Source organism: Perognathus longimembris, chromosome 6 (genome assembly GCF_023159225.1).
Source record: "Perognathus longimembris pacificus isolate PPM17 chromosome 6, ASM2315922v1, whole genome shotgun sequence".
In the NCBI taxonomy this organism is placed as follows: Eukaryota; Metazoa; Chordata; class Mammalia; order Rodentia; family Heteromyidae; genus Perognathus; species Perognathus longimembris.
In genome coordinates this window covers 47,691,303-47,716,752 of record NC_063166.1, presented here as the reverse complement: position 1 = coordinate 47,716,752, position 25,450 = coordinate 47,691,303, and the positions used below count along the sequence as shown (strand labels likewise).

Sequence of the window (25,450 nt, the reverse complement as noted above, 5' to 3'; positions counted from 1 at the left end):
AACTGAAGAAGGAAATGGCAGAGGGTATAAAAATGAAGACATAGTTGCTACCTCCACATACAAGACACTCAAGAAACCCTTCCCAAAGATAATAAACCAATCACTAACTAAATGGGCAAAGGAACAAAGGAGAGACTTCTCAAAAGAAGAGGTAAGAATGGCAAAGAAGCACAGGAGAAAGGCTCAACATCCCTGGCCATAAAGGAAATGCAAATCCAAACAACTGAGATTCCATTTCACCTCAGATTGGCCACCATCATGAATTCCAACAACAAATGTTGGCAAGGATGTAGGAAAAATAGGAACTCTATTGCACTGTTAGTGTGAATGTAAACTAGTACAATCTCTCTGTACAGTAGTCTGGAGGTTCCTCAAGAAACTAAACATAGATCTTCCATACAATGCAGCCATATCATTCCTGGCCATTTACCTAGAACAACACAAGCCAGGATACTGTAAAGACACTTGCACATCCATGTTCACTGCTGCACTATTCATAATAACCAAGTTATGGAATCAGCCCAGTTCCCTACAATAGATGAATGGATCAAAGAATGTGGTACTGGGGGCTGGGGATATAGCCTAGTGGCAAGAGTGCCTGCCTCGGATACACGAGGCCCTAGGTTCGATTCCCCAGCACCACATATACAGAAAACGGCCAGAAGCAGCGCTGTGGCTCAAGTGGCAGTGCTAGCCTTGAGCGGGAAGAAGCCAGGGACAGTGCTCAGGCCCTGAGTCCAAGTCCCAGGACTGGCCAAAAAAAAAAAAAGAAAAAAGAAAAAAGAATGTGGTACTGGGCTGGGAAGATGGCTTAGTAGTAGAGTACTTGCCTAGCATGCATGAAGCCCTGGGTTCGATTCCTCAGCACCAAATAAACAGAAAAAAAACCAGAAGTGGTGCTGTGGCTCAAATGGTAGAGTGCTAGCCTTGAGCACAGAGAAGCTCAGGGACAATGCCCAAGCCTCAAGTTCAAGCCCTAGGACTAGCAAAAAAAAAAAAAAAAAAAAAAAGTGGTACCTCTATACAATGGAATTTTACACAGACATTACAAAGAATAGTATTATATCATTTGCAGGGAAACGGATGGACCTAGAACATATCCTATTAAGTGGGGTAAGCCAAGCTCAGAGAGAAAAACGGCGCATGTTTTCTCTCATATGCAGAAGCTAGGTATAAGATACACTGGGGCATGACAAATTATACAGCACTGTAGGCATCCACACACAGTGAGACCAAAGAAGGATACTCTTAGGAAAGAGACCCAAAGGTGTAATCCCTGTGTGCATCTGATCATACAAAATAATATTTATCAAAATGAACTCCAGGAAATAGAAACAAGTGTTTTTTTCTTTGTTGCTGTTTTTGTTTTCTTTTCTTTTTGTCTTGTGCATCTGTTTATATGTTTAGGGGAGGGTAAGGGGAGGTACAGAAATGGAAGAACAAAGGGCAAACAAATGTAGCAGTGGTACTCACTGTACATTATCTTGAAAATAAATTATACAATTTGCAGGTGGTGCTGTGTAGGGGACAGCTGGCTGCTAGCCAGTAGTCCCACCTCCTTCTGGTTCCAAAACTGGAAGAGGCAGCCAAACCAGCCCCCGCCTCTCAGCGGCGAGCACGTGTGTTGTGATGGCGCCAGGCCGAGCCAAGAGGCCGGGCCTCTGCGGGAAGTTCCATGACATCACCGTGATGGACATGCTCATTAGCCTATCGTTAGCACCTGGTCAGTCTCTCCCCTTCCCTCATCATTATTGCTATAAGTCTGTTAGCCCCTCCCTTGAGTAAACAGAACGCTCTTTGAAGCTTCTCCGAAGTGTCCGTGCTAACCCTGTCTTCCTTGGCAAGTATAGGAAGGGGGAAGGGCATTCTAGCAACCACGTGCTGACCGAGGCTGCACGTGGACCTCGCCTCCGCAGTATTCCTACTGGCCAGAGGATATGCGTTGAGGGCAATAGGGGACCACACGGAAGGGGCAGATAGGCCCAGGATCTCTACACGGAAGGAGGTGTAGAGCTTAACCCAGCAGTGCTGGGAGGGAGAAAGAGAAAGGGTGACATTGTCCAAAGAGATATGAACTCTTTACCTGACTTACATATTGTAACCCCTCTGTACAACACCTTTATAATAACAATAAAAAATTTTAATGAAGAAGTAGAATGGCTCATGCAGAGTCTCACATTTCCCCAGAACTCATTGCCACAGCTCATGGCTGAGCCCTTCTCAGGTTTACAATACAAGCAAACAAGTCTCTCAGACAGAAAGCTTCCTGTAAAGTTTCAGTAATATAAAAATCCAAAGGGCATGAATTATTTCCCACCACTGTTTTCTGTCCCAAGTAGAGGGCTTACCAACAGCCTCTGCTGTCTGGGATCACAAGACAGAGGGTGGCAGAATTTCTTTTATACTAGGTACCTGTGCTCAGGACCTCCAGGCTCCTACCATACCCAGAAACACTGCTCGTGTCCCTACACAAATACATAACCTTCTTGTCAGCCCTCTTATCCAGGCACCAGCTCTAGGGTCCTCTTGCCCTTCCCAGTATTCCAAGACTGTCTGGTGACCTGAAACACTTTCTCCATCACTTACCAATCTTTTCTTTCCCCTAGTTTGGCTTGTCTTTTCCTCAGACCTCCATCCCTCAAAACTGACCTGCAGCCATTTCCTAATGCTTACTATCCCATCCTTCCTTAAAGCACTCAGTATCTCCTAGGCAGAGCTGCCGTACCCCCATCTTTCCACACAGTCCCTTAGATATGAGCATTTGCTGAGCTGTGTGGATGCTTCACTATCCCTGTCTACTGAGAGAAAGGGAAGTTCCAAAATGTCTGGTGATAGCTGTAGCCACTCAAGAAGATGCTTATATACCCAAATGCACCTGAAAAACCTGTTGTGCCCTCCTCTGGTGTCAGCAGAAAAGTAGTGCTGAGGCAAATTCACTTGAAGTTTACCTCCATGAGGCCAGTCAAGCCACAACATGCCAGCAGAAACAATAAATTCTCAACCCTACAGCCTAGCAGGCCATTCTGCCATTCTGGTACCCCAAATGGTAACCCAAAACAACAGTGAAGATGTTCTTTTTTTTTTTTTAACCAGTCCTGGGCTTTGACTCAGGGCCTGAGCACTGTCCCCGGCTTCTTTTTGCTCAAGGCTAGCACTCTACCTCTTGAGAAACAGCACCACTTCCTGCCTTTTCTGTTTATGTGGTACTGAGGAATTGAACCCAGGGCTTTGGACATGCTAGGCAAGCACTCTACCACTAAGCCACATTCTCAGCCCAGTGAAGATGTTCTGAGACAGAAGGCATCAGAAAAGTAGGAACTCTGTGCTCTACAGACTGCCTTTGTCCCGTCTGGCTCTGTGTGTGAACACAGTGTGTGGGGCTGTGGGGGGGGATATGGGGGATATATGTGTGGTATGGTGCCATGTACAATGAGTATAGGCTTATGTGGAATGTGTATATGCTGCAAGAATACATATATACAGTGTGTATACAATGGGTAAACAATTAAGTGGGTGTGCATATACATAGTGGGTATACACATAAAGATGTCTATGGGTATATAGTGGTATATGCATGCTATGCAGCTGTGTATGGGCCATGTGTGTGTAGAGTACAAAGTAGTGAGGAAAAACAGCTCAGAGTCCACAGTACCCAGACAGATGGTAGCAACTCACCATGAATGAGAAGGGATAGGATCTGAGTTGTTCATGAGGGGCTACAGCTTCCTGCACACTCGACTGTGTGACCTCTGCAGCAGATGAGGTCACCAAGTAAGGAGCCCATTGCTGAGATGCACATGGAACCCACAGCCTTCCTCATATGCCAGCCTAGCTCAGAGGCAGCTGCTGACCCCTCCAGTCCAGTCACTGAGGACGCATTCCACAGACCAACAGAGGCATCAAGCACAGGGAACGGGGTGTCTTCACTCAAGAGAAAACATCAGCTTGACCAATACCAAGCACAACTTGACAGGACTTCTTTCCTATCTTTTTTACTTTTTTTTTTTTAAAGGACTGGAGATGAAACCCAAACCCTTGTACTTGCTAGGCAAGTACTCTACTACGCAGTTACAATCCAGTCCTTGGTATTTCTGACTTGTAAGACCTGACACTGTAGGCCAGGCACTGATGGCTCATGCCTATAATCCTAGCTACTCAGGAGTCTGAGATCTGAGGATAGTGACTCAAAGCCAGCCCAGACAGGAAAAGTTCATAGTTCATGAGACTTTTTTTGTGGTTGGTCATGGGGCTTAAACTCAGGGATTGGGTGCTGTCTCTGAGCTCTTTTGCTCAAGACTAGCACTCTATCATTTTAAGCCATCACCCCACGTCCAGTTTTCTGGTGTTTAATCAGGTAAGAGTCTTGTGAACTATCCACGTCTGGTTTTCTGGTGTTTAATCAGAGATAAGAGTCATGAACTTTCCTGCCTGGGCTGGCTATGAACTACAATCTGCAGATCTTAGCCTCCTGAGTAGCTAGGATTACAGCATGAGGCCCCAGCACCCAGATTTATGTGACTCTTATCTCTAGTTAACCACCAAAACTCTTGAAGTGGAGCTGTGGTAGAGTGCCATCCTTGAATGAAAAAGCCCATTCTCATTATTTTAGTCAGAAATTTAGGCTCTCAGATGAACCTGCTCCAGTAGGACAGCACTAGGTGTTCCATACCATATCCACCAGCAAACACATGTTGTGCTCTGTCCCCAGAGCAATCCTCATGCTGAGGAAATGAAGTGCCAGGCCAGCAGCCACTAAACAAAGCCACTGAACAGCATACCTGCAGCTTCTTGAGAGGCAAGGATTAGAAGGACTGCAGTTTGTCCAGTCGGCCAGAACAAAAAGTGCAAAACCCAGTATCACTCAATAGGCTGGGTATGATTTACATGTTAGTGCCTAGAGCTTCATGATAGACCAGAGATAGGAAGATTGCAGTCCAAGGTGGGCTTTGGGCAAAAATGTGAGACTCTACCTGAGATAAAACTATAGGGGAAAAAAATGCTGAGGGTGTGGCTTAAGTGGCAGGTACTCAATGCAAGGCCCTTAATTCAAACTCCAATATTGAGGGAAAGGGTTAGTAATGTCCTGTAGTCTGTTGTCACAGAGATGCACCACCTGGGTGAGATAAAAATCAAGACTGCAAGAAGGGAAGTATACAATTAAGGCACCCTGAGAACTAATCTGAGATACATCAGAACCTGTCAGCAACATCCTCACTTCACAATGAAGAAGAAAGGAGGGGGGCTGGGGATATAGCCTAGTGGCAAGAGTGCCTGCCTCGGATACACGAGGCCCTAGGTTCGATTCCCCAGCACCACATATACAGAAAACGGCCAGAAGCGGCGCTGTGGCTCAAATGGCGGAGTGCTAGCCTTGAGCGGGAAGAAGCCAGGGACAGTGCTCAGGCCCTGAGTCCAAGGCCCAGGACTGGCCAAAAAAAAAAAAAAAAAAGAAGAAGAAAGGAGGGAATGGTCTCACTGAAAAGTATTTCTGTATATTCCCTATCTGAGAGGACCCACTGAGGGATCACCATGTCCCACACACAGTGCATTATCTTCTGCAAGCCCTGAAGTCCAAGCTGTCCTCATTCTATGCATAACCTTGGAACTCAAGGAAGTTGAATATCTTCCTCTTACCACATTGGCAGAGCAGTTAATACTCTCAGTGTCAGGAATGGCAGGTACTATAGGGTTCAACAGTTAATTGTTCTATTTTACCTGGTAATGAGACCAAGGCCTGCTTGGTTTGATTGGAGTTGAAGATTCTGGAAGTGAAGCAGGGTCATGACTGAACAGGCCAAGTTGGAATTCTGCAAGACTTACTCTTCCATCCCCATCTTGATCCAGTTTGTTGAACAGGTCTTCAAGTTCCTAGACAAAAGCCATCAGTCTTCAAACCCAGAGGATCATCACCCTTCCTGCCTCTGGTTCTAAGTGCCTGAACAAGAGCAGTCTGCTTGTTCTTAACCAAAATTAAGATTGTTCAGGCCAATCTACTTAGGCTTTGGCTTGAGACCTATACGGCCTTGTTGCCCTCTGTGAGTGAGAAGCCTCTGAACTTTCTAAATCCAGAGATATCCAGTGTCCAATGAGGACAGGAACTTTGGACACTAAGCTGATGTACACAGGAAACATCATTTGTAGTCCCGCAAAAGGCATAAGGTTAAGAACAAATGTGGCAAAGTGGTGCCTACCTTATCACAGCTGCTGTCCTATTTATTCCCACTGAAGAACATAGGTACAACAGCTGCTGGGGGACACAGGCAGGCTGAGAGGTGGAAGTGATGCATGCAGAGGAGGGGAAAGGGTGTTTACTGCAGCCAGAGCAAAACCTGTGAAGGTATCTGGCCAGTACGCTTGAGAGAAGTTTGTGAGGTTAGGTAGAGAGACTCTCAAAAGTGTCTTGGGAAACAGTACTGAGAGAACAATTGTAGACTAGAAAGTGTCAGAACTGAGTTAAGAGTCTAAAGGGTGAAGTGATACTCCAGACCCACATTAACTGGGACCACTGCAGAGAGTAAGTCACCATGTGGTCCACCTGGACCCCTTACCTCTTTCTCAAGTCCATGGAGCCCAATGCTCTGGCAGACCACTGCCAGCTCCTGCTTGTTCAGGTGACCACTGCTGCCAACCCCCAGCTCTGCCCAGATTTCCTGGACTTGACACTCAGGTGTGTTGGAGAGACTGCAGAACTTCTGAGGGATTCCCAAGACCTCAGAACCCCATTTTTGCAGCTGGCCTGAAGCAAGGAGGATTCAGATCAAAACCCCAATAAATATATAATGGAATGTTCATGTATCTCCTAGTTCCTCACCCAACTAGAGGTGTCTGAAAAAGCCCCTTTCCATATTCAGCTCCTGACTCTTCCTCTGCTGAAGCTCACACTCTAAAGCATCATTTTCTCCCATTGCTGCCCTCTTCAAAGACCTCTAACCCTTACAATCACTGGCTTCACAGGTCTGGCTTTAAGGACTCAGTTTCCTCCCCAAAAGTCTACTGATACCTCCAGTTTTTGGTTAGTGAAGCACAGCAATACCTTCATGTTCTAACTCTTCCCCTCTTCTGAAATGCCTAAATGTTTTCAACTTTCCCTATGAGGCAATTTAAACACATGATCTCAAAATCTTTGATACCACTCATTAGTAAGTGGGGTGTGGCACTTCTGCAGTACAGGCAGCTTTGTGACAGCTTCCACAAGCAGAACATGCAGAACAGATGCTATCCATGAGGCTAACTCAGCCTTGCTTGTGGGTCCCTGAGATGTCATGCTATGAGGAAGCCCAGCTAAGAGGTAACTTGAAGGTAGACCTCATCTGAGACCCTGGTCACACATATGTGAGTGACCTTTGACATCTCAAGTGATTTCAAAATTATCCTTCATGCTTCTCAGTAGAGACCTTGGCCATCACAGAGTCCATCCTAAGTCTTGTCAGCTCCAATCATTGCCTGAGCACTCCAGTCTCTTCCTCAGAAAAGCTCTACACCAGTACTGTAAAACATTTGGACTATGTGGCCATAAAAGACTGAAGTAAACCTCACTCTTGTTCTCAAGCTCAGCAAAGACCTTTGCCTCAGGCTATGCAGTAAGAATAAGCAGGGCTGACTGCTTTGAGCCTATTTCAAGGGTTAGACAGGTTCAGGACTCAGCATCATAGCTATACACTCCTCTCACACCCATGTTGTAGATGATCTTTTCTCACTAATGTAGTAAATAGTTTTACACCATCTTTGATCTTTTGCAGTTTGCCACAGACATTTGTCTTATTTCCAGTTATACTCTGTCTAGACCAGGTAGAAATTAAGTAGTATCTTTTTTTTCTTTAACATTTTTTAAATCATAGAAGTACTACAGGGAAATACAAGATAAAACAAAAGAAAAAGGAAATCCCTTGCCCCTATAATCCTTGAAAAAAAATCTGCCTTATCAGAAAAAAAGTTATGTTACATACCCCACAGGTACACGTAAGACATATGGAACCCCAGAAAATGTGGGTGGACTTCTCATTCTGATCATGCCTATTCACCTTGCTTCTATTTCTAGCCATGGATCACTGGGCCACAGCAATGCAAAAAGCTGAGCTGTCCTTTTCCCAACCACTTGCTGTTTTGGGTGCTCTATGACTTGCTGCTGGCCTTTAGTTTCTACATGAGGTTTTTAAGACCAGGATCCTGTCTTATACTCTAACGGGGGAAGAGACAGGTCCCTAGTGAGTGCCATGACTGCTTCAGGTGATTGTCACAGTACTGTGTGTAATGCCAACATCTTAACCACTTCTGGAAAGTGGGCCTATTGGAGACATCACCTGTGACATTCATTTCCAAAGAAATTATTCTTGTGGCTATATCCTGTCCAATACCCTGTCCCCACACTCTGAGCAATCAAACCACTAGTCAACATGGACTAGAGCATTACCTTGTGCTTCAAATAATTCATTATGAGGTTCTTTGGCACTATCAGCTTCTTCATCTGACTTGAAGCTCTGTGGAAAACATAATGAGAAGAATATGAATCCTCCAATGAGAATCAGTGTGTGCAGACCACCAGGGACATGAAGAATATTATGTTCTAGGTAGAAGAGGAACAACCAAGGATGCACTCTAGGCTAGCAACCCCAGACTGAGATCCCACAAGTTATGGTCCCCAATGAGCAGCATGCAGTGCGCCACATGGATGAATGCCTCTCAGAAGCACAGGACTCGGGTATTAGAAAGAGCACGTATTTCTTTCTCCACACTTCTTAACATGAACATAAGCTACTAGTAGTTCACACTGAAAACACAGTAAAAATGTCACACACTAACAGAAGAAAACTGGGCTCCCTACATTAGCATGAGGCAGTGTGACTAGCTGGCCAATGTTCCAGTCATAGGATACCTCTCTCTATCCCAATGAGTCTTGTGAAGTCATGGACCTCTGCACTGGCCCTTCTCATGTATTTCAGGTCAGCAAACAGAAAATGAGAGAAGATCTCTGTGCCCTCTAGAGAGGCTCTACAAAGGCTCTAGCGAAACACACTGTATAGCAAGCAGTGCAACCTTGGTGGCCTTTGAAAGCTTACATCTAAGACTGGAAAACAGACAGAACCATTGAGAACACATGACTTAAGTCAAAACCTTATGTTCCTGAGGCTAAGTCAGTCGGCCAGAGTCAGTCTGCTTCTGACCAAGTTTGTATATCCCAACTAATTCTCAAGTGCCTTCAAAGTTGGGACTAAATGTCAACAACTAAGATGACAACAAATACCCTATCCTAATTTCCACATGTATCCAACCCAACTGGCAATCCCAATCCCTGTGTCCATATTTTGAGGGTCAAAGATGACATAAGCATGGCATGGCATAATGGAGGTGAAGTCTAAGGGCAGGCAGATCCACTCAGCCCCCTACATCTGAGGCCCAAAGTCAGTAAGAGAATTATAAAAGGAGGTCCTGGATTTAATGGTGTTGCTCAGACACAGAAGGCCCCCAAAGAACAGTCTTCTTCTTTGCCTCACCAAATGTTCAAAATGCACTAATCATTTTAGACCTTGAAGATATTACTAAAGATAACTCCTAATATGGTCCTATCTGGCAGATGTTCCCATCATTGACCACTAAGAACAGTGGCTCTTTTGAGTCCATAATTATCTCAAATGTTATATATACCTGTATCATGGATACATTTCTTTATAGGAAGCATGCAAGACTATGGCAGCTGGTGCCCAGACAACTGTAGTGAATGGCCCAAGGCAGGCAGGGGAATGTGTCAACTCTCAAGGTTCCAGGGAGAAATCTGGCTCACATCAGACAGGTTCAAAGTATAGGGGTCTTGGCATATTTTGAGGCAGGTGGAACCATAGATTTGATACATCCACTTTCCTAACCTTGAGGGCTGCATCAAAAACATCTTTCCTTTTGTATCCTTCAGCATATTAACATTTTACTTGGGCAAAGCAAAAAAACTGGCCTCTTGGCACATGCATGGTGAGCAAACCTAGTCATTATAGCCAATGTACATTATGTAAAAAATGAACTATGTGACTCAAGGGTAGAGATAGGAAGGGGGAATTGGGGGAGAACAATGGAAAAGGTGACACTGATCAAGAAGTACTATATTCAGGGGCTGGGAATATGGCCTAGTGGCAAAAGTGCTTGCCTCATATACATGAAGCCCTGGGTTCAATTCCCCAGCACCACATATACAGAAAATGGTCAGAAGTGGCGCTGTGGCTCAAGTGGCAGAGTGCTAGCCTTGAGCAAAAAGAAGCCAGGACAATGCTCAGGCCCTGAGTCCAAGGCCCAGGACTGGCAAAAAAAAAAAAAAAAAAAAAAAACACCCAACAAAAAAACAAATAAAAAAGAAATTGTCATAAAAAAGAAGTACTATATTCATAAACAATGACTTAAGAAATGATAAACAACTACTTAATAATAATAAATAAAGGAAAAGGAAAAAAAGTCTCTTGCAATGACAGGAAATATGCCAGTGGTAAATGAGGAAGAAAAGAAACAAAGAATGCAAGCATAAATCCTCCCCTGCTCCATGTCTAAAGAAGAGTGTCTGTAGTCAGGACGAGACAATCAGACCTAGGATAATTTTAAATGAAATGCCATCCACAGTGTGCCAGGCCGGCAACTTAAGATGCCTGGAAATGTGGTTAACCTCCACACATCCTCTGGTGATCATTGCCAATGATGGACAGCAGTAAATCCAAACATTACTTCTCCAGTATTGGGCAACATGGGGTGGGATGTGATGGCTGATTTACCTCCACACTTTCTAGAGATGCAGAACGCCGGAGCTGCTGCTTCTGGCTGGCTTTGGCTTGCTGTTCTGCTCCAGAATATTTGGCTTCAGTGACAGAGTCCCATAGCTCAGGTTGGCTCCGACGACCGTACCACTTAGAGCCATTCACATACTTTGGTTGGACAGCACAGGAGGCAGCTGAAAAGAGATCAGGAGATACGGGTGTACAAGAAAGCCCTGACGTGGGATTTAGATCCTTTGTTTCCTTTCTTCCTCACTTACCACTGGCATCTTTCCTGTCATTGCAAGAAACCAATTTTTGCTGTTTATTATTAAGTAGTTGTACAACTTCTTAAGTCAGTATGGAAGTACAGAAGTGGGCCCTATATACTAATAGGACACCCTAAGAAGCTGCAGACTGGAAAGTGTGACTCACATATGCACTGTTGCGCACACAAAAATGCAAATGGTTAACAGTAGCTGTCCTATTGTCTGGGGAGAAACAGAGGCAGGCAGGCAGAAGCGTTTTCACTAAACTTTAGGTGCTGTTTGCAACTTTTATCAAGCAAAATTTGTTTTGTTTATGAAATGGAAGACTACTACACAATATATCTTTTATGTAAAAGAAATAAACCTTCTAATAAGCAAGAACACATAGCTCTAGAGACCTGATAACTCTTCTCACAACTATCTGCCTTAGGTAGGACTTCACTCAAATAGGGCTGAAGAAATAGACATCTGATTCTCCATAGCTCTGTGGCAGATATGAAGGGCTAGGACAGAAATAAGAAATGATGTTGAATTTTGGGTTTATGAGAATAATTTAAACATACCTACTAGTTACCACTTCTACTTTGCATATATCATGATCCAAACAAAGTGTATGTGGGCGAGGCAGAAGAAATCATAGGGAAAAGAAAAGTACAGTAGCCATGGCAGACATGGGGAGAAAGTGACCAGAATGGGGCCAGCTGGCAAGAACAGGACTGGCTTAATAAGGCAAGGCCTAGAAAAGAAACCAAGAAGCACTTCATGACAGACATCTTAGGCCTTACCCTACAGAAGGCAGCTTACTGAGACCAAGAACCACCTCATTTCTTTCTTCTGTGAGGCTGGTCCACAGTCACTCTCCATGGGACCATTGAGGAAGAAGCTAGGTAGAGCCTAGCCAACCAGAATAGAAAGAGAACTAGAAATTAGGGATGGAGTTTAATGAGGAAAAGGTTGAGTTCCACTCAAGACATGCTGAACATGATGTAACAGGTGCAATGCTCACAAAAGCTCAAAACATACAGGGTGACTGCTAAAAATCAGAAAAATGAGAAAATCATCAGATATCAGACAAAAGGCATCAACAAGACTGGCTCAGAAAACTCTCCTCACAGAACATGTTGAAGAGTAGGAAAACCTTCCAAGTGAGCAGAGAAAAAAATGTAACAATTTTCATGGGGTGACAACAGCACAGAGAAAGACTCTCAATTAAAAAAAAAAACAACAACTGCTGAAAACATGAATGAGAAACCAACAATAGATTTTGTTGCTGATATCTGGCTTCTATTTGCTGACAAGAAGTGGATGGTGATAAGAGACAGTCTCGTTTTCACTCCTTTGTATCCTGAAGAGGTACCTTGATATGACAAAGGATGAAGAAATCCCTGCCACATAGTATGCTAGCATGGTATGGACAGTTAGGCAGATGAAACCCAAGGGTGTTCACACCCCCTGGACTACCAAACATGCCATAAAGAAAATCATGGCTATCATGCTGGCTACCTGTGGTCCCATCCTGGACCTTAGCCAAGCACCTACATACCTGGGGACACTGCAAATGCCTGTTTCGGTTTCCCAGGCTGGATTTCCTTCTATTCACCATCCCTTCTGAAGCTTCCCTCTTACCCCTACTCAGGCCCCACACTGACCTCAAGCTGTGGCATTACTCTACCATACTCACTATTAGTCATCCAGCACTTCCCTTAGATAATAGCTGCCTGCAAATATACCTGTTCTTTTCATGATAGACCCTAATGCTCTTAGCAGAGCAATGGAGGAGAAGCCTCTATCTATCAAATAAATGTTACTTGAAGAGTGTCATGACAACAATGACTGGACAGCTTTTCAGTTCCCACATATAATCACAGGGTCTCTCCCTCTGGAGTAGGAAGCACCATAAGTCATCTGGGCTCAGTGTCATTCACTGTGTCCCCAACCAGTCCCTCATCTCATCCCTCAAGGGCATCTGAGGAGTAAGGCCCCAAAAATCTCAGAGAAGGCTTCATGGTACACTTTTGGGCACACTTTTTGACCAAAATCCTGCACAATTATGTGCCTTCTTTACATGTACTTACTACTAGAAAAGTGTCCCAAGAGCAAGTACATATAGTTATATGTTCAATAACAGCCTTCAACAAAAGGGAGTAAAGGTGATAGGGGAGTAGGGATACTCTTTACAACCCAGGGCACCCAGTCACCCCTGGAGAATCCAAAGCACATTTTCCTGATCACAGTGAGGGTAGGGGAGACAAGTAAAAATTTTGGAAATCTGTCAGAAGATGATATGACTAGAGCCCAAAAGACAAGCAGGGCCTAAGGACAGAGAGTCCTACAGTAGTGCAGAGAGGCAAGGAACAGGAAGAGGCACAAGGAACAAGAGTCAGACATGTGGGGTAGGCAAGTAAGATAAGCAGAATTGGGCAGGAGGCACTGAACCAAATTCAGCCTTACAGGGTGCAAGTGGCATTGACTGATTCTCCACACCTATCTGTGGCCACAGGCTCTCAAGCATCCAGTCAACCCTTGGAGAAGTGGACAGGCCTGTGGAAATGGACAGAAGGAGCTCCCAGCACTGACTTGAGCTTAGCCATATCATAGGATTATTTAGTTGAGGAAATCTTTTGTATTCTAATCCAAAAGAAAAGAAAAACTGAGCCAGGCACTGGTGGCTCACGCCTGTAATCCTAGCTACTCAAGAGGTGGAAATCTGAGGGTTTCAGTTCAAAGTCAGATTGGGCAAGAAAGTCTTTGAGACTCTTATCACCAATTAACCACCAAAAAGCCAGAAGTAAAGCTGTAGTTCAAGTGATAGAGCACTGGCATTGAGCCAAGGAGCTCTGCCCTGCTTCCCTGCTTGGCACCGTCAGAGGCCAGGGTCAGGTGCACAGCAGTAGCACTGACTTCCTCACAGATGAACTCTCCCTCTTCCACACTGCTCTTGTCACCAGCCCTCTGTTACAGGCAATAGAGAGGAGGAAACAAAGGGAGAAAAATCCAGGTCTACACAGCTTGGTAGTGATGAAAATAGGGTTCGAATTTACGTTCCAGAATGGGTAGGTCATTCTGAATGGCAACAAATAAGTTTTGAAAGGAACCTAAAGTTGATAGGAGAAAATCCTCTTACCTGAGTCCAAAGAACTGCTTCCTTCATCTGAGGAGCTAACAACAGCATTTGAAGATAACACAGCCACAAAACCTTCCTTAAATTCCTCAAAGTTAACCTGAATGAAATTGAGTAAAGAAAGGACAAGGTTACTTTCAACAGATCCACATTTAATATGATTGCTTTTGGATTTTTTTCTCAAACAGCAACATCTGTTGCCTTTTGGATTAAGAACATTCAAATACCTATATAAGATTATTTATAACAAAAGAATATAAAAAAAGTAAAAGTGAACCACCATTACACCATCAAATAAGTACTGCTAACAACTTTAAAAAGGCAAATCAGTTGTGTGTACTTATAATCCCTAGCTACTTGGGAGGATTCCTTGAGGTCAGGAGCTTGAGAACAGCCTAAGTGACAAATTTTGGTCTTAAAAATAATAAAAAATTATTGAAAGGAAAGGGCAGGGAAGGGAAGGAAAAAGAAAAGAAGGGGAGAGGAGGGAAGGGGAGGGGAGGGAAGGGAAGGGAAGGGAGAGGAAGGGAGGGGACGGGAGGGCCCTACCAGTATGTGGAAGGCCCCTCCAACCTGGATCCCTTTTCAATAAATTTCATGCCCCTAGTCTTACTTACAGTGATAATTTCTTGTTTTCATGTATCCCTAAAACATGGTTTAGTTGTCCCTTTTTTAATTTGAATTAAATGGAATCACACGTAAACTTTCATTCATATCTTGTTTCTGGGACTCAATGCTACTTCTGCATTATTCACCTAAGTTGCTGTGATAGATATAATTCATTTATTTTCTCTGCTCTACAGTGTTTTGTTGTGTTACTGTGCAGTAATCAATTCATCACCCTACTGACAAATCTTTTCATTGTTTCTAACATTTGCTTACTAAGAACAAAACTTCTCTGAACATTGTTGTACATAGGATCTTTGGGTTTCGTTATATGCTTAAGAATGGGCACGGGGCTGGGGATATATAGCCTAGCGGCAAGAGTGCCTGCCTCGGATACATGAGGCCCTAGGTTCGATTCCCCAGCACCGCGTATACAGAAAACGGCCAGAAGCGGTGCTGTGGCTCAAGTGGCAAAGTGCTAGCCTTGAGCGGGAAGAAGCCAGGGACAGTGCTCAGGCCCTGAGTCCAAGGCCCAGGACTGGCAAAAAAAAAAAAAAAAAGAATGGGCATACCAGGTCACAGAATGTGAATTCAGGTCCTTTGATAAACTGAACCTTTACTAACTTACCACTTTTTTACTTCAAAGTCAATTTCCTCTTATATCAAAAAGCTACCTAGGCTTTCTTTTGGTTAGTACTTATATGATGTAGCTCTCTATGAAGTTCTTCATTTCAACTATTTATGTTTTTATGTTTCAGATTGTGTGTAATGAACAGAACTGACCTGAATTTTTTCCTAACCTGGTAATTTGTATCATTTAACTGAAATACTTATTCTATATATATTTAGTGTCATTATTGGTATATTTGGATTTAAGTCTACTATTTTGCTTGGTGATTGCAATTTGACCTGTTATTGATTTTATTTCTTTTCTGTTCTTTCCTCTCTTTGGATTTACTGGTTATATTTTAGGACTTCATTTTTCTCTTCATTAACTTAGAAGCTATGTAGTCTATTTCTGTTCCCTTTCTGTTCATTCTAAAAATCATAATATGTGTCTTTAACTGACCAAAGCAACATTATGTCCTCTCCTATGACATTAGATAGCCTGTCATGTTTTTATCTGCATTTACTACACTCTTGGCTTCCATGCCTGGTAGCATATATTTTAATCCTTTATAGTTCTAATACCTCATAAAATTTGTATTTTGTGTAATGTTCATTGAAATTTTTCACTATATTTACAACTCTCTCTCTCTCTCTCTCTCTCTCTCTCTCTCTCTCTCTCTCTATTGTACTGAGGTTTGAACCTAGGGCTTTATGCTTGCTAGGAAGATGTCATATTGCTTGAGCCATACCTCCAATTCTGTTTTCAATTTTTGTTTTGCATTGTCTTTTGGACCTTTCATATGGGATAAAGGATAAGACATATTTTAGAACTTCATTTTTCTTGCATATATTGGTGCCAAACTCCTTTAGTTAGTCTGGGATGCCTCAGTATCAACTATAATTTCTTATTAGAAAAAATTAAAACTTATAATAATTTATAACTTATTTATGACTTTTACCAATATACAACTCATAAATTATAATGATGCCTTTTTGTTGATAGTGCTGGTATTGGGGCTTAAGCTCAAGGCACTGTGCTCTTTTTTTTTCTGCTCAAGGTTCTTATCACTTGAACCCTACCTCTACTTCTGATTTTTATTGGTTGAGTATCGGAGTCTCTAATTTGTCTGGTCAGGCTGACTTCAAACCTCAACTTCAGATCTCAGCCTTTTGAGAAGCTAGGATTACAAACATGATCCACGGGCACTCAGCTTACTTATTCTTCTAAGAGAGGAGAAATGACTGCTGCCCATTTTAAATAATCATACATGAAGATGACTATGAAATGAGAACAAAATACTGATAAAGTCACAACGATGTGAATGTATCTCAGGAATATAATGCTGAGTGGAAAAAGCTAAAAAAAAAAGAGTATTAATGAGTAAGTACTGTATATTTCCTTATTTACATAAGGTTCAGAAACAGACAAAAACAGATCTATGATGTCAGTTTCAGAAGGATAAATGGTCAGTCTCTGTTGGTTATGGGACCAACTAGAGATATGAGGAAGGATGTAGGGTGGTTATACAGGTGTGATCACACTGAAGCACTGTCCTCTTTATGCTGCCATCAATGCCACACAGGAAAAAAAAATCAATGCAAAGGCCACAAATATCACCAACAGGTGTTAGGGTCATGGGCAGAAAACAACTCCACTATTTTGCAAAGAAATTGAGAGAGTAACTCTGTCATTGGGGAAGGGCTGCTTACAAAGTTTAGATTAGAAAAGTAGGTATAGTCTATGATCCAAGTCACCACTTTTGAATTTCCCATCTCTCAAATGTTCTATCTGGCCTACTTGAAATTAGAAGCATCTTAGATATAGAATCCTACAAGAGTAGTTTTGCACTTGTTTGTTTTTTCCAATGCTTGCTGAATTTCAAGCTGTAAAATTTTCTAAGATAATCTATCTTCAAGGTATTTTAAAGTTATCTCTGAATGACTTACCAGAATACTCACTGCTCTTAATTCAGCCTAGTGTGTTTGTAACCAGAGACCACCCACTCATTCAAAACCAAACCCTTACCCCACACTATTCCAGTGATAAACAACTAAAACATCTTTCTTGTTGTTTTAGTGCAAACTCATGGAAGTTATTACAGAAAAAAAGAAAGTAATCTTAAAAAAAAAAAACATTCTACACGCAATTAGGAGAGTAGGAGAGATGGGGGAGGTAACATTAGCCAAGATGCATTGTACTCATACACCGATGCATTGAATTGAAATTCCTTTGTACAACCACCTAAAAATAACAATCTTTTAAATACTAAAAAAACAAAAAGTCCTTCTACCATACAGAATTCCCACAGGAGGAAACACCATTGCATTTGCTAATAACATTCCTTTGACAAGTATCTTTTTTGGGCAAAAATTTGCAAATGCCATGAGAATCAACTAGAGAGCTCTGTGCTCTTTTCCTGCAAAGATTCCACACCTACCCTGGCAAAATGATCATCTCCAAGAAGAGTCTTCAGGAGGGCCGGCAGCTGTTCTCCCAGGTGAAGCTTATGGCAGAGTTGGGTCAGCTCCTCTCGGTCCAGAAAGCCTGTGCCTGTGCTGTCACAGCTGTGGTACACTTCCCTGAGCTGTGAGACGTAGTGATTCTCTTCCTCGTCATCCATCCCATAGCAAGCTGGTACTGCTGGAAGGAAAACACTATTCAACATGTTTCTTGCTACTCACTCTCACCACCTCCTCCCTACTCTTCAGAAAAAATAAAGCCAGGGAGCTGGTGTATGAGAAGACATTAAGAGCCCGCTCAGGGTCAAGTGCAGCTAGAGAAATCAACTCCATTTTGTAGAAGAGGCCAGAAAAGTAGTAAGTGACCCAAGATTTTAAAAAGCTGGTCATAAGGCAATGAAAACACAAAAATTTCTTTGTTATACACACACACACACTCACTCACCTTGTAGTCCTGGCTACTTAAGAAGCTGCATCAGGAAAATAGTTTGAGCCCAACAGTTAGCGGTGACCCTGGGCCACACAGTAAGATCCTGTTTCAAAAAGAAAAGACGGGGGGGGGGGGGGGGTAAGGAAAGGAAAAGAGAAAAGGTAAGTACAGAGAGACTAAAACCATTCAAATTACATTTCTTTTGTTCTGTTCTGTTTTTTTGCCAGTCCTGGGACTTGAACTCAGGGCCTGAGCACTGTCCCTGGCTTCTTTTTGCTCAAGCCTAGCACTCTACCACTTGAGCCATAGCACCACTTCTGGCTTTTTCTGTTTATGTGGTACTGAGGAATCAAACCCAGAGCTTCATGTATACGAAGTGAGCACTTTACCACTAGGCCATATTCCCAGACCAAATTCCATTTCTTAAAAAAAGCTATTATAAGGGGCTGGGAATATGGCTTAGCAGTAGAGTGCTCGCCTTGCATGTACAAAGCCCTGGGTTCAATTCCCCAGCACCACATATATAGAAAAGGCCAGAAGAGGCGCTGTGGCTCAAGTGGCAGCGTGCTAGCCTTGAGCAAAGAGAAACCAGGGACAGTGCTCAGGCCCCGAGTCCTAGGCCCAGGACTGGAAAAAAAAAAAAAAAAAGTCAAGCAAAAGGGGCCCTGAGTTAAACTCTGAGGCAAAGAGAGAGGGGGAAGGAGGAGAGGTAAAGGGAGAGGGGAAGAGAATGAGAGTGGAAAGGGACAGGTATGGGTACCACATGCTGTAATCCCAGCTACAGGAGGATCACAAACTAGATAATTTAGTGAGACTTGTCTCAAAATAAAATAAATACAAAGGAAGCAAGGGGAAGATGCAACTTCATGCATGTACAAGGCCCTGAACTCAATCTTCCTCAAAACAATAACTTAAATTATAGAAATTTTTAAATACAGCTGGGCACTGGTGACTCCTAGCTACTCAGGAGGCTGAGATGTGAGGATGGTTTGAAGGCGGCAGAGACAGGAAAGTCCCCATGAAACTCTTATCTACAATTAACCATCCCCAAACCAGAAGTCGTGCTGTGGTTCAATTGGTACAGAACTAGCTTTGAACAGAATGAGGCTCAGGGACTGAGTTCAAGCCCCACAAGGTTTACTAGAAAGGAAGCCCACCACATGGTTCAGGCAGAAAGGAGTTTATTGAGGGGAGATCAAACTGCCGGCCCCCACACACAAGATGGAGGTGTGGGGAGACAGAGGGGAAGGAAAGAGAGAGTAAGTGAGAAAAGGAAAGAGATAAAGGAGAGAGCAAGGACTCGTGTTGAGCCCGGATTGTATAGGGAAAGGGGAGAGATCTGGACAAGTGGATTGGATGTGACCTCAGAGAAGCAGGAGGTAACTGCCTCCAGGTGTGCCAGGAAACTCAGGTACTGGGCGCAGACTTAAACAGGTGGGGGGCATCTGCATGGAGCCCTCCCGAGGTGGGAGAGAGAGAGAGAGAGTGAGAGAGAGAGAGAGAGAGAAAGAGAGAGAGAGAGAGAGAAGGGAGAGAGAGAGAAATATTCACAACATAAGGGCAGGAAAGAAAATAACCTAAAGTACAAGACAAAAGAACTGCTTGCTTAATTTGTCATAGCGAGAATCTGGAACCAACCCAGATGCCCTCCGTAGACAAATGGATCAGGAAAATGTGGTACATATACACAATGGAATTTTATGCCTCTATCAGAAAAAATGGCATTGCCCCATTTGTAAGGAAATGGAAGGACTTGGAAAAAATTATACTAAGTGAAGTGAGCCAGACCCAAAGAAACATGGACTCTATGGTCTCCCTCATAGGGAATAATTAGCACAGGTTTAGGCAAGTCACAACAGAGGATCACAAGAGCCCAATAGCTGTACCCTTATGATCCCATAAGATGATGCTAAGTGAAATGAACTCCATTTTATGAAAATGATTGTTATATCAGAGTTGTAACTACTTTCAACATCCCATGTGTATCTGTAGTTTCTACTATTGATGATGTTCGTGTATCACCTTCTTGTGATTGTATCTACACTATCTCTGTAATCTTATCTGAGTGTATGGAAAACAGTGTGTACTGGTATTAGAATTAGGAAATTCAAAGGGAATACCAAAATTGAGAGACAAAGGGTAAAATACGAGAAACAACAAAAGCAATACATGCAAAACTGTTTGGTGTAAGTGAACTGAACACCTCAGGGGGGGATGGGGGAGGGGAGAGGGGGTATGAGGGACAAGGTAACAAACAGTACAAGAAATGTATCCAATGCCTAACGTGTGAAACTGTAACCTCTTTGTACATCAGTTTTATAATAAAAACTTAAAAAAAAAAGAATTGCTTGCTTAATTCCAGGGTATTTAAACGACAGAATGTTACACCATCTCTAAAATTACATTTCTAAAACATACTAGCATAGAAAGTATAGTTAGTAAATATCAAGGCAGGATAAAATCTGTCTATCATAATAATAGTTAATGACTTATTGATCACTTTTCAGTCATTTTACATATAATAAGTCAGTTATGCCTTATACCAGTTCTTTGAAAAATATTCTGCAACTTCTCGGAGAAAATATATTCAAAAAAAAGGAAAATAGTAAGAGTTTTGTAATAATAAATATATATATACTTCCTATTGTGCACAGTTTTTATTTCTCAAAAAGTAATGACAATGGGGGGAAAATGAGGGACTTGGATAAGAAATATACTCACTGCCTCACATATGAAACTGTAACCGCTCTGTATTTCATTTTGACAATAAATAAAATAAAATAAAAAATGATAAGGGGCTGGTATTGTGGCTTAGCGGTAGAGTGCTTGCCTAGCATGTGGGAAGCCCTGGGTTTGATTCCTCAGCACCACATACACAGAAAAGCCAGAAGTGGAGCTGTGGCTCAAGAGGAAGAGTGCTAGCCTGGAACAGAATGAAGCCAGGGGGCTGAAAATGTGGCCTAGTGGTAGAGTGCTTGCCTAGCATATATAAAGCCCTGGGTTCTATTCCTCAGATCCACATAAACAGAAAAGGCCAGAAGTGTCTCAAGTGGTAGAGTGCTAGTCTTGAGCAAAAAGAAGCCAGGGACAGTGCTCAGGCTCTGAGTCCAAGCCACAGGACTGAGGAAAAAAAAAATGACAAGTAGAACACTTAAAGCTAGAAAAAGTTGCTAGTACATAAAAAACACAGTCCTAAAGATATTAAGATGAGCCATAGAAAAAGCAACATTTGGCCATTCTAAACCACAAAAAAATGGCAATTTCATATGGTCCAGTCAATGATACAAACACAAGAAGAGGCCCCATGAAAAAATTAGCCAAGCTTATATAAGCAAATTATTTATAAACACGTAAGAATGAATCAATAGCTATTACTAATAGGCACAGCACAACAAACACCAACTTAATACAGATGCAACTCTTAACACGCATATGGTATTTACCTGCTCTCACTCAAAGGGGAAGGGAGTTCTGAGTCAGAACTGTAGGAAGGACCGAAATGCTCAGATCAATCTCCCAACGAGAAATCAGCATGCCCAACATTCCACTCAGAAAAGCAGCCTAACAAATACAGTGGGTAGAGTGACTCTATGACTGTAATTCTAGCAGGAGGCAGAGATTGACAAGATTATGGTGCAGAGTTGGTTTAGTCAAAAAGTTTACTTCATAAAGACCCCACCTCAACCAAAAGCTAGATATGGGCATACACACTTGTTACCCAGCTATATAGTAAGCATAATAAAGAATATTGTAGTTCAGGCCAGTACGGGCATAGCACAATATCTGAAAACATCTGAAAAATAACTAAAGCAAAGGAGTTGGGGACAGGGATCAAGTAGTCAGAGCAAACACAAGGGCCAGTTTTTTTTAAAAAAAAAAAAACAGTAACACTAGAAGAAAAGAAATATAACCAATGATATAAAAGTTAACATTAAACAAAATTCTCATTGTGATTTATGTGATCATAGGCAGACAGTGAAGCATCCCTTCTGATCTCTTAGCACTTGTTGGTAAATTATAAAAATCAGCCAGCATCCATATAGAGAAGGAATTGGTTTGTAATCTCAGTTGGTGGGCATAGTAATGAATCTGCTCAATAACATTATACCTCTGCATACTAAAGAGTATACAATCATACTTTAAAATAAAGAAGACATGGAAAAATCTTCCACATCAGTTAAAAAAAAACAACATCAATAACAACAAGTTGTCAAGGGCTGGGAATGTGCCTTAGCAGTAGAGTGCTTGCCTAGCATGCATGAAGCCATGGATTCAACTCCTCAGCACCACATAAACAGAAAAATCCAAAAGTGGCACTGTGGCTCAAGAGGTAGAGTGCTAGCCTTGAGCAAAAAGAAGCCAGGGACAATGCTCAGGCCCTGAGTCCAAGCCTTAGGACTGGCAAAAAAAAAAAAAAGTTGTCAAATAATACGTCCAGTGTTCTGTGAAAATAATGTGCATCGGTGTAGGTTATATGTACACACATGCATGACTGTGGATCCTAAAGACTTGAAAGAGTCTCACAATCTGCACCCAAGGCAGTAGTTTCCCCTGGGAAGTGGGCTTGGGGACAGAGGGGCAGGTTTTGCAGGGCTTTCCCCCCCTTCTAATTACTTGAATTAATTACAACTAAAGATAAAATGGGGGGAGGAAACTAGGGGAGATTTAAAAACAAGGTTTTGTTAATTCATGGATACATGGGATAGGAATGAGGCTAGGATTACTGGAGGAAATGCAGTGTGGTCAACTGTGCCAGAGGACATGTAGTGTGATGGGCTCCACTAGGCACATTCCTTCTGTCACTCGACACCTCCAAGTCCTCATTCCCGGCCATTTAGATCCTGAAATTTTAATTTTGTCACCTGTCTTTCTTATATGTACTCTCCTATGAGTTCACTTCTGGCTTATCAGAAATCAGCATCTGTAGATTTCAGCAGTTTTCTGTAGTACAGAAAGAACAAAAAGGAAGGTCTTTGTCTACAGCAGGTTACAGCATCCGACTCAGGAAGGGAGACATTTGATAGATCTGAAAACAAGCAAAGAGACCAGGTACAGTGACTCAAGCCTGATCCCAGCGACTTGGAAGAATGAGATTAGCCAGATGAGCCAGAGACTCTATTTCACTCAATAGCTGAGTGCTGTGGCATGCATCTGTCATCCTCAGTAACACTGCATAGAATTACTAGAATTGCAGCTCAGGCCGGCCCAGACATTAAGTGGGACTACCTTGAAAATAACCAATACGAAAAGGCACTGAGACATGGTTTAAGTGGTTGAGTGTCTACCTTGCAAGCATGAAGCCCTAAGTTCAATCCTCAGTACCACCAAAAACAAAATAAATGAACAAAAAACAGGCAAAGGACTTGCATATACATTTCTTCAAAGAAGTTACACAAATCACCAAGAAACACAAAAAGGCACGCAATTCTACTAATGCAAGAATTATAAATAAAAAACTCCAGGGGCTGGGAATGTGGCTTAGCAGTAGAGTGCTTGTCTAGCATGCATGAAGCCCTGGGTTCAATTCCTCAGCACCACATAAACAGAAAAAGCCAGAAGTGGCGCTGTGGCTCAGAGGTAGAGTGCTAGCCTTGAGCAAAAAGGAGCCAGGGACAGTGTTCAGACCCTGAGTCCAAGCCCAGGACTGGCAAAAAAAAAAAAAAAAGACCCAAAACAAAACAAAACAAAATTCACCTCAACAAGGAACCACCTCACATCCACATTAATTAGGATAACCATTTAAAAAGAAAAAGAAAGAGAAGAGACAATAACAAGTGTAGAGGAAGATGTGGGAAAATCAGAAGCCTTTTGTATCATGATGGGGAATGTAAAATGGTGCAGCTATCAAAAAAAAAAAACCTTTTTTTTGTTTTTTTAGAATTACCATAAAATCTAGCAATGACACATCTGGGTATATCCCCAAAGAATCAAAAGCAAAGTATGGAAAAGGTATTTGTACTCTTACCTTCACTGCAGGATTAGTTCCAAAATATGTAAGAGGTGAAACAATTACAGTGTCCACAGATTACTGATAAAGAAAATGTGGCACATCTATGCAAAGGAATATTAACCTTAAATAAGAAGGAATTCTAACACAACACAGAATGAACCAAGAGGACATTATTACTAGTAAAATAAGACATCATAAAAGAACAAATACTGTATGAGTCCATGAAATTCTATGAGATATTCAGAGTAGTCAAAATCTCACATGCACACATACATACACATCCATATGTATTGTTAGTGATTACTAGAGAGTGTAGGAAGGAAAAATATGAGAAGAAATTGTAGAGTTTCAGGTTTGCAAGACAGAAGTTCTAATATAGAATCAATGTAATTGACCATCAGGGGTGACTGAATAAAGAAAACAAACACACTCACACAAAATTGAGCAATGAAAAAGAAGAAAACCATGGGCTGGGGATATGGCCTAGTGGCAAGAGCGCTTGCCTCGTATACATGAAGCCCTCGGTTCGATTCCCCAGCACCACATATATAGAAAATGGCCAGGAGTGGCGCTGTGGCTCAAGTGGCAGAGTGCTAGCCTTGAGCAAAAAGAAGCCAGGGACAGTGCTCAGGCCCTAAGTCCAAGGCCCAGGACTGGCAAAAAAAAAAGAAGAAAACCTTGTCATTTTCAACAACATGGATGAACCTAGAGGACACAATGTTAAGTAAAATAATCAGGCATGGGCTGGGAATGTGACTTAGTGGTAGAGTGCTTGTCCAGCAGGCATGAATCCCTGGGTTCCAGTCCTCAGTCCTCATAAACAGAAAAAGCCAGAAGTAGTAGAGTGTTAGCCTTGAGCAAAAGAAGCTCAGGATCAGTGCTCAGGCTCTGAATTCAAGCCCCAAGACAGGCAAAAAAAAAAAAAAAGTCCAGGTATACATATTATACAATCTGATTTCTCTGCAGAATCTACATGAGCCAGTCTCACAAGCAGAAAGCAGAATAATGGTTAACAGGAGCAGGGGGAGACATTGGTTAAAAAGTACAAAGTGATGGTGAAAAAAATGTAAGCTGTTTCTGGGGTATGATGTAGTGAGTAAAACTAATAATACACCCACTGAACACTTGAAAGTTACCAGGAATTAAATGTTCTCACACAGTTCAGTAAGCAGGTGCCAGTGGTTCAGGCTTATAATCCTAGCTACTCAGGAGACTGAGATCTGAGGATCTGAGGATCACAGTTTAAAGCCAGCCCAGGCAGGAAAGTCAGTGAGATTCTTA

The 25,450-nt window shown here is 42.4% G+C and overlaps 1 protein-coding gene across 5 annotated transcripts in view; it reads right to left on the bottom strand.

Moving 5' to 3' along the window:
* The window catches only part of Ninl (ninein like), a 111,276-nt gene that overhangs the window by 57,930 nt on the left and 27,896 nt on the right, over window positions 1-25,450 (bottom strand). For 4 of the 5 annotated variants that reach the window (XM_048348676.1, XM_048348675.1, XM_048348678.1 and 1 more), the window contains 6 exons: window positions 17,768-17,970; window positions 14,118-14,214; window positions 10,746-10,921; window positions 8,411-8,477; window positions 6,549-6,736; window positions 5,716-5,868 (listed from right to left, as the gene is read on the bottom strand). In XM_048348676.1, coding sequence (XP_048204633.1) covers window positions 5,716-5,868; window positions 6,549-6,736; window positions 8,411-8,477; window positions 10,746-10,921; window positions 14,118-14,214; window positions 17,768-17,950 — 864 coding nt within the window. In that variant the 5' untranslated portion in view covers window positions 17,951-17,970. Of the gene's footprint in view, window positions 1-5,715; window positions 5,869-6,548; window positions 6,737-8,410; window positions 8,478-10,745; window positions 10,922-14,117; window positions 14,215-17,767; window positions 17,977-18,239; window positions 18,323-25,450 lie in introns of all 5 variants that reach the window. The other variant, XM_048348677.1, reaches the window with a different exon arrangement.